Here is a 9,624-nt window from a genome sequence, read left to right as displayed (position 1 = left end):
CAAGCCCCGGCCTGGAACTGCCTCTGCTGTCCTTGCAGATCTCCCAGCAAAGTCCAAGTTTACAAAGATGGTGTTTCCCCACAGACCTCTGGGAACTGTAGTCGGTACCTGCAGTGGTAGCAGACAGGGAGGCTGCAGTGGTAGCAGACAGGAAGGCTGGGTTGCAGATCTCCCAGCAAAGTTCAAGTTTACAAAGATGGCGTTTCCCCACAGACCTCTGGGAACTGTAGTCCGGTAAATACCTTTTAAGAACACAAATTCTGTACACATGAACCTCACCTGACAGATCAACCATGGAAGCCAAAGATGAAGAAATTGAGACTTTCTACCAATTTCTGCAGTCTGAAATTGATCAAGTATGCAATCAAGATTCATTGGTAATAACTGGTAACTGGAATGAAAAAGTTGGAAACAAGAATGACAGAAAAATATGGTTTTGGAGATAGAAATGAGGCACTTATAACAGAAGATCAAAGACTACAGCCTTCAATATGATCTCAACATGAAGAAAACAAAAATCCTCGCCACCAGAGCTATAGGCAATATAGTGATAGATGTGGGGTGGGGGGGGGAATGGAAATGTCAATGATTTTGTCTTATTTGGATCCACAATCAATATCATTCCTTGGTTGCAGCGATCAAGAAATCAAGAAATACGTTGCACTCAGAAAAACTGTTGTCAAGGATCTTTCCAAAGTGCTAAAGAACAATGATACCAGTTTAAAAACGAAAGTGAACATGATCCAATCTATGGGGTTTTTCAAGTACTTGCTATGAAGCTGAAAGTTGGATAATAAATAAGGATGACAGAAGAAGATTCAATGCCTTTGAGTTGAGGTTCTGGAAAAGAGTACTGAATATCCTATGGACTATTTGTCAAAAGAGCAAACAAATATGCTTTGGAGAAATTGCAGCCAGGGTGCTCCTTACAGGCAAAGAGGCAAACTTTGCCTTACATACATTGGCCATGTTAGGAAGGGTCAGTGCTTGGAGAAAAAAAGACATGATCCTAGGAAAGGTCGTGGATCAGTGAAAGGGAGGAAGACAGGAAGACCCTACATGAGATAGAATGACACAGTGATTATAACAATGGGCTTGAGTACATCAGAGATGGTGAAGATAGAACTGGATAGGACAGAATTCATATCTGTTGCTCATAGAATTGAGCCACTGTTGCCTTTATGTCACCTGACAATAACAATAACAACAATGTGAGTTAGAGTCATCTTGAAGTTACCTAGCAACATTTTTACTCATAATTAAGTTCTTCATCATTTGTTTCTTAAATACAAAGTATCTCAATCTCAGCATTCTTTGTATAGATTTTAAAGAATGCATGAGTGTTCGCATTTGCATGCGCTTCCCACCACCGTCATTGTGCCTTCCTTAATGTATGCTGAGCACAAGACCAAGCAATTTATTGGAGACTTAATGTTGGAAAGTGTTGGACAGCCATGGTCTAGTCATAAAGGAGGATCATTCAGGGGGTTAAAGGAAGTTAATCTCTCTTTTGAAATTGTTGTTGTTGTTAAGTGCCATCGAGTTGCAGGTGACTCATAGCGACCCTATGAAGGAGAGTCCTCGACACTCTTTAGCATTTAGGAAAGTTAATCCTTAGTGTGAAGTGGAATTGCATCCTTTATGTGGAACTCTGTACCTTTCTTTGTTTTATATGTTCTCTTCTTTTCCAGAAATTGACATTCTCAGTGATAGCTGTTGCCGGCAACTTTCTTTTCAACACCATGGCTTCAAAACATGTAAAATTCATGAAAGCCCGCTGTATGACGACCTCCAGAATAATTATGGTTTCTACACCATGGCCCCCCCAGCCCTGGGACGTCAAATAGTCTTCAAAAAAACTCTAAGGCCTGGAGTAGAGCTATCGGTCTGGAAGGATGACCTCACCACACATGCTGTTGATGCTGTTGTAAATGCAGCGAATGGAGACCTTCAACACGGGGGAGGCCTGGCCCGGGCCCTAGTAAGTGCTGGTGGCTATGAAATCCAGGAGGAGAGCAGAAGCTTTGTTGCCAGATATGGTAGAGTACCAACTGGTGAGATTGCTGTCACAGGAGCAGGCAGGCTTCCCTGCAAACTCATCATCCATGCAGTTGGGCCTCGGTGGACAAAGAGAGATAAAGAGAGATGCATTGAACAGTTGAAAAGGGTCATTAGAAACATTCTAGATTACGTCCTCTATGAAAATCTGGACATTCAGTCGGTTGCAATTCCAGCCATAAGTTCTGGGATCTTCCAGTTTCCTCTGGATTTGTGTACATGCATCATTGTGGAGACTATCAAGGCTTATAACTATTATAAATTAGTGGTGAATCAATTAAAAGAAATTCACCTGGTGAGCAATGAAAACGCTACAACTGATTCCTTTAAGAGGGCATCTGAACTCATCCTAGGAAGGAACGAGCTGGACTCCTGGGTGAGTCAAGAAGCCCCACCCTTTCTTTAGGATCTCATGTTGGTATAGCAAAGATCTCCTAGAAATAATTCTAGTTACTGCATGAACTAATTTATAAACATATTTACCTACGCATGCTGGGAAAAATAAGTCTAGGTAATGGGATAATATTTGCTACTAAATTCTACTTAGTTTTTATTTTTACCTGACTAATTTGGCCTAACTCTCTATGATGGTGCTCTTGTTTTCTTGAGGATCTGTGTGGATTGTTTCATTGTTTAAGCCTCTTGTTTACAGTCAACAAGACCTTCAGGAGGACACTTGCATTTAAGGCCAAGCCCTTGTCTCCATTTTGGAAACTGGGTGAAGTGACGACTCTGTAAGATGAGCTCTCTTGTCTTAGTTGAGGGTCATTGTGGAGTTTTCCCCCCCTTCCCCTCCCTTATCTCTTTTTTTTATTATTAAAGCCTCTTTTTTAGAGTCAACAAAACCTCATGGAGGGCCCTTGTATTTAAAAGTTGAGCATGAGGGATTATATTTTAATCCCTTGTTACTATATTTTGGAGGAACATTCTTTTAAGTCATAGTTCACTCTTCTGTCAGTTTGCTGTGCTGAGGTAATCTATGTTTGTTGTGATGCTTAACCTTATACCATTGGGGTCTCAAATGTCCTTGGCTGTCTATGGTGGAAAGTATTTGGTGGAGCTCCCAGTTTCAAGACAGGTTAGGAAGCAGGCGTAGCATGCACTTCCTAAACCACATGCCTCTGGAAACTCTATGAACTTGGAGAAACAATAGTTATAGAAAGGCCTCAGGTCTTTTGTTCATGGAGTTGCTATGAGTCCTGTTTGACTTGATGGCAATTAACAATAACAATATGACTCGCACGCATATAACAACAACAACAATGTAAAAATAGCTAAGAACTTGATTTTTGCCAAAATATAGACTGAGGCAAAATTATTATTAGCAAGCATTTTATGATACATAAACTGAACAATGCAGATGAAGTTTTATAATTCTACTCATTATGAAATGCTCAACTTCATCACTCATGTGACCAAAACATCTCTCCTTTTCAAAGGAATCTTCAATTGATGAGTATTTTTAGTGATTTCATGAAGGAGATCTTGGTAGATCTTCCTCCCCTCTACAGACACATATTTGATAGTCTTCACTACTTCAGAAGAAGACTAGCATAACTACCAAGTCTAGGAGAGGACTACTTTGACTACAAAAGTAATACATAACTCCTGTAAATCTAGTATAACAAGATGAGTTTTTGTGATCCTAATATCATTTTACAGAATTTTTTCTTTGTGGCTCTTTAGTTAATTGTTGGCTAAAAAAGCTTTTAAAAGGAGCTTTTGCAAAACCTAACCTCCCTCAAGGAGGTCTCCAACCTACTCTCTTGGGTACAATATTAGTTATACTCAAGAAGTAAAGTAAATCAGCACTGATATTTATGGATAAAACTACTAGGATCCATTAAATCACAATTCTTTAACTACAAAGTTTCTCAAGCAAGAGAGAATCTATCAAGAATCACGGTTCCTAAGTGATGTCAGACTTTTGGTGTTTCAAAGAATTAGACTCAATGTTTAACAGATCATTGTTGTCAGTAACTGATTTTCTTTCTATTTTCAGTTACCTTTCAACGAATTCACCAGAGAGTTAAATGGAAGTCCCAAGTATGCAACTTTGATGACTGGCAAAACCCAAGGTCTGGTAAAGTTGTTTGGCTATCACTCTTCTGTGGTACTTGAAATCCAGTAAAGGAAGCAAAGCCAATTCACATGAAGTATAAATCAGTGATGGCAGAGCTTGGAGCATGCTATATTTACTGGGGACAAAGGAAACAACTATATTTATGTTAAGTAAACTACTGGCAATGAGACCAAATGTTCTAACAAAGGATAAAATAAAGTGTGAATGCTTCAAAATACTTCCTATACATTTAACTTTGTAGAATTTAACTTGCCGAGTGGTCTCATGGGCAGGTGGTTCCACTGCTTCTCAATAAATGTGGAAAAGTTTAATTAAGTTGAAGTGACAGATGTAAATTGTAAAGCTTGAATGTAAAGTAGAGAATAATATCCAGATATGATTAAAGTAATTTCTCTGAGTGGCCCTTACTACAGCTACTGGGAACTTAGATAGCCTTATGGAAAAGCAGTCATACTGACAACCCAAAAGCCAGCTGTTCGAATCCATCAGTAGCTCCAAGGGAACCTTTTCCTGTGATATTTACAGACACTGAAAACCTGCTTGAGGGTCACCTGTGAGTTGGTTCCAACTCAGTGGCATAAAGTTTTGGGAGGGGGGTGGTGTGTGTGTGTGTGTGTGTGTGTGTGTGTGTTTAGTGTGAAGTGACAAAAAAATTCAGTTTTTGAGTTTGAAGGCTGTTGTTTAATATGAGATGAATGACTCAACCACTCTAAACCCATGTCCCTTTACGTAAATGCCATAAAATAATCTCTGAGAGAGGTCAGCCTTTTATAAGATCACGCCCTGAAAGGACTTTGATTAAAAAAGTTATTAATCTGTTCAGGTGTGTCTGCCTCATCCTTTTAACTGAGAGAATATAATTGCTCTTACTTTCACAATGTACTATTTTCTTTTTTGGTGTATGTTTGTGTATTTAGAGTTTTCCCCACTTTATTATTTAAGTGAAATTTACAAAGGTTGATTTTCATTCAATTATTCATGTGCATTATTTTATGAAATATGGTATTGATTATAATATAATCAATCACCACATCTCATCAAACCCTGATTGTATATTGCTTTCCACTTCACCCAACTTACCTTTGTATTCATTTTTAATCCCTGAGCCATTGGAATGGGGAGTCAATGGTAGGAGCTGGGAGATATTGATACACTGAAGTAACCACAACTAATGCCAGGAAGCAGTCTTCAAATAAACTAGTGAGTGGGAGACAGATGTTCTTTGTATACTTTCAACCAAATAATATTTAAAACATTTTTTTAAAGTAGAGGAGAAGAAAACCAGTAGTAAAACAGCACAGAATATGAAGCAATGCTTGGATTCTATCACCAGGAAGAAAAGAAGCATGGGAAAGGGAATAGAGTCCTTCCATTTCTCTTTCCATAAGGAGTCAGCCTATTTTTGAAAACCTTGTTCTCTTTCTTTGCAGGACTATCTTTTGGGATTGTCTCTAGCCCTCAGTACGCAGCACATGAAATGCAAATTGGTGCAATTACTTTCCAGGTTGCTATTGGCGATATCACCAAAGAGAGGGCTGATGTGATTGTCAATTCAACAACAAAGACATTCAATGGGAAGTCAGGTATGTTCTTTAAGATATCTTATTTGGCTGTTAATAGCAAGATAACTAAAGGATAGAAAGAAAACTGTGGCTAACATTTCTCTGAGTAGACAGAGAACGGTGTAGGATATACATGGGTTCTGGAATCAGAAAGACCTGGATTTGAATCCCACTTATGCCTCTTACATTGTGTCAGAACAAGCCAAAACAAACAAAAGAACTCAAGCTCATTGCTATCAAGCCAGAACCAACTCACTGCTGATCCTCCAGGTTTTCAGAGTCTGTAAAGCACACAGAAGGAACAGCTCGTGGATTTGAACTGCCTGCCTTTGAGTAGACAATACAACAGTTTATGCACAAGGCCGTCAGCCCTGGCCAAATCACTTAACCTTCATAGTTCTAGTTTCCTTCTCTGTCAGATACTTACTTTCTCAAGTAAAATTAAATGAGACAAAACTGTGTAAAGGTCCTAGAAGACACTTTGATATCAGCTCTCATTGCCTGTATCATACTGAAATATCAAAATATATTAATAGCAATTTAATAAATGTTAAGTTCTTCTATTCATATACCTTTTTATATTTTTTGTTTTTTTAAATTTTCTATTGGTGTGCATATAAAATTCATGTACACTGTGTTTTATTCATGTACATTGTGTTTCACACATTCCTTCATTTACATTGTGTTTCCTATAATCATTCATAAACATTCTATTTTCTAAAATTAATTAGCATTGATCTATTCCCATCATTACTTGTCTTTTCAGGTCCCTATTGAATCTTTCCTAATTCCTTCATCCCCTCCCTCCACCCGCCAAACTCTGTTGCCCTAGTGATTCTCTGGCCCTCTCTCCACCTACCCCCTTCACTGCCTCCCCTTCCTATTTTGAGTATTTTTCCACATCTTATCCTTTTATTTTCACAATAATGGCTGTATGTATTTGTCCTTATGAACTGAGTCAGTTCGTTCAGCATAATGCTCAGATTCTCCCGTGTTACATAGTGTCTTAAAAATCATTGCTCCTTAGTGATGCATAGAACTTTTTTGAAAAAGAAAGGTTAAGTGTAATTTTGCTTTCTTAGTCTCTTTCCCCCACAAATTAAAAAAAAAATTATAAAGCAGGCATAATATGTTTCAATTAAATAACTTAAGTCATTGGGATTTAATGTTCTAATGGTAGATGTAATCAATTTAATTTAAAGGAAAGTTAGAATTTTCTTTTAAAGTTAATGCTATTCACAAGATGAAACTCAACTGGTAGCATTCAAAAGTTAAACCATGAAACCATTAAAACTATAAGCTGTAGTGATATGAATAAAAGGCTAGAGTATGCAGTTTTATAGAAGATTTATATTATATTCTTCTTGAGTGAGAGGATCTAGCTTAATTTCAAGCCTGAACATTTAAAAAGGAACTCAGTTGGTGCATACATCTTGACCCCTCTATCTGTTCACTTTTCTGCATATATCTGTTCATTTAGTACTTTCCCCTCCATGTGGTGAAAATGATTGGTTGCTCCACTACTAACCAAAAGGTTGTCACATCGCATTCACCCAGAGGTGCCTTTTAAAACAGGTTAGGTGATGTGTTTTGAGATTCTGAGAGGTGTTGTTGTTGTTATGTGCTGTCGAGTCATTTGCGACTCATAGCGACCTTATGTACAACAGCCCTAAACCCTGCTCTGTCGTGTGTCAATCGCATTGCCTCTGACACACCCATGCCAATTACCCCCGTCACTGAATCAATCCACCTCATAGAGGGTCTTCCCCTCCCTGCGCCGTCCCTCCACCCTCCCAAGCATGATGTCCCTCTCCAAGGACCAGTCTCTCCTTACAACATGTCCAAAGTATGTCAGAAGAAAGCCCCAGAGGGGACAGCCTTGAAAACCTATGGTGCTGCTGCACTCTGTGCAAAATGGTTGCCATGAGCCCTAACTGACTCTACAGCAACTAACAACACATATACAATACTCAAGTAACACACACCTGCACCCCCACACTGAGAATGTGTGCATACATATGTTTCTATCTATATATTTAGATCTGTTGATGCTGTTATTGTGTACTGTCAATTCTGAAGCAACTCATAGCTGACTCTATAGTGGACTTTCAAAGGCAATAAAATTGCATGGGAGGAGATTGCCTATCTTTATCCAGTGAAGCAACTGGTGTATTGGCAGGCCAGTATTTTACCACTAAACCACTATTATAGTCAACATGCATAGTAACAGCAGTCAAGAAATCAAAAGGCATGTTGCATTGGGGGAAATCTACTTTCAATAACCTCTCCAAAGTACTGAAGAGAAAAGATTAAGGTCTGTTTAAAGACTATGTTGCACCTGATCCAATTCAGGGTGTTTTTGATTACTTGCTATGCATGGAAATTTGGACAGTGAATAAGGATAGCAGAAGAAGAATCAATGTCTTTGAGTTTTGGTGTGGGAGAAGAGGACTGAATATTCCCTGGACTGTCAAAAGAATAAATAAATCCATCTTGGAGGAAGTGCAACCAGAGTGTTCCTGAGAGGTCAAGAGTGGTGCAGCTTCAACTCACATACTTTGGGCATGTTGTCAGGAGCAGATCCTGGTGGAAAAGGCAGAGGATCAATGAAACAGAGGAAGAACCTTCACAAGATGTAGACACAGTGACTCTAACAATGGGCTCTATTCTTCAGGATTGCAAGAATGGTGCAAGACAGGGCTAGATTCAGAGCTCTTGTGCATAGGGTCACTCTGAGTCGTAAGTAATTTGATGGCACATCACAACAACCTTTCCAAAGGAAAGGTGGAGGGTTGCAAAAGAGAACAAGACCTTTAACCAGATGAATTAGCAAAGTGACTGCAGCCATGGGCTCAGTGTATCAGAAGTTACGAGGATAGCACAGACTAGGATAGGGTGCAGAGGTGTTGTCCGCAGGACTGCCACGAGTCATACTTGACTCGACAGCACCTAACAATAACAACATCTATCTCATGGCTTAACTCTCTGGAGTTTTCAAAAGCTGTACCTCTCTGACAGTTCGAGTCTACAAGTGGCTCCACAGTGCTTCCTCTGGTGTGATATACAGCTATGGAAGTTCAAGCAAATATCAGCTATGAGTCAGTTCCATTTCGATGAATGATAGTCAGGAAACTAGCATTTATTTCTGCACTAAGCACTTTTCATATATTATCTCCCTGTGACAGAGGTACAACCAGACTGTATGATAGATAAACCAATAAATCACATGAGTCAGAACTGACTCTCTCTAGCAATTAACACCAAAAATACCATATAGCTCTATATCTGTTTTTGATGAATAAATAATTAAAATTCATTTATGTCCTTGTGTTGGAGGTCGTACAACAGTCTCTGCGTGACAGATGAACTGATTAGCCACATGTCACATGTTAGCTAGTAAGTTGTGAACTCAGCACGACAAACCTATCTATCAGTCAAAATGCAGGGTCCATGATTTGAACCATCCAACCCAGCTGTCTTAGATGTGAACCAAGGAGAAATCTTGACCCTTGATTGGGAGTGTCATTGAACTGAAGCCAGCCAACTAGCTGTTTGTGTAAGGAAAATGAAAATGAAACAGAATTGAAGAACTTAAGCAAAACACTCCATTTGATTATGATTTGGGGTCCATGCAGTTTTTGTTGTTGTTGTTATGTGCCGTCGAGTCGTTTGCGACTCATAACGACCCTATGTACAACAGCCCTAAACTCTGCTCTGTCTTGTGCCAATCGCACCGTCTCTGACACCCCCATCCCGATTATCCCAGTCACTGAATTAATCCACCTCATAGAGGACCTTCCCCTCCTGCGTCGTCCCTCCACCCTCCCAAGCATGATGTCCCTCTCCAAGGACCGGTCTCTCCTCACAACATGTCCAAAGAATGTTAGACGGAGCCTCAGAATCCTTGCCTCCAAGGAGCCA

At 39.4% G+C, this 9,624-nt stretch overlaps 2 protein-coding genes across 2 annotated transcripts in view; both read left to right on the top strand.

The window, feature by feature from the left end:
- The window catches only part of LOC102872658 (poly [ADP-ribose] polymerase 9-like), a 15,979-nt gene extending 13,515 nt beyond the window's left edge, over positions 1 to 2,464 (top strand). Inside the window, exon 2 of the mRNA XM_006884305.1 lies at positions 1,692 to 2,464. Within this exon, the coding sequence (XP_006884367.1) occupies positions 1,692 to 2,464 (773 nt within the window). The remainder of the gene's footprint in view (positions 1 to 1,691) is intronic.
- An 83-nt stretch (positions 2,465 to 2,547) lies between these two features.
- LOC102872255 (poly [ADP-ribose] polymerase 15-like) overlaps positions 2,548 to 9,624 on the top strand; it is a 35,206-nt gene continuing 28,129 nt past the window's right edge. Inside the window, exons 1-2 of the mRNA XM_006884304.1 lie at positions 2,548 to 2,569; positions 5,572 to 5,724. Coding sequence (XP_006884366.1) covers positions 2,548 to 2,569; positions 5,572 to 5,724 — 175 coding nt within the window. The remainder of the gene's footprint in view (positions 2,570 to 5,571; positions 5,725 to 9,624) is intronic.

This window comes from Elephantulus edwardii, unplaced genomic scaffold (assembly GCF_000299155.1).
Source record: "Elephantulus edwardii isolate Elephantulus edwardi_28Jun2011 unplaced genomic scaffold, EleEdw1.0 scaffold00032, whole genome shotgun sequence".
Classification (NCBI taxonomy): Eukaryota; Metazoa; Chordata; class Mammalia; order Macroscelidea; family Macroscelididae; genus Elephantulus; species Elephantulus edwardii.
Note: the sequence above shows the minus strand (reverse complement) of the source record. Positions and strands in the feature narration are given on the sequence as shown.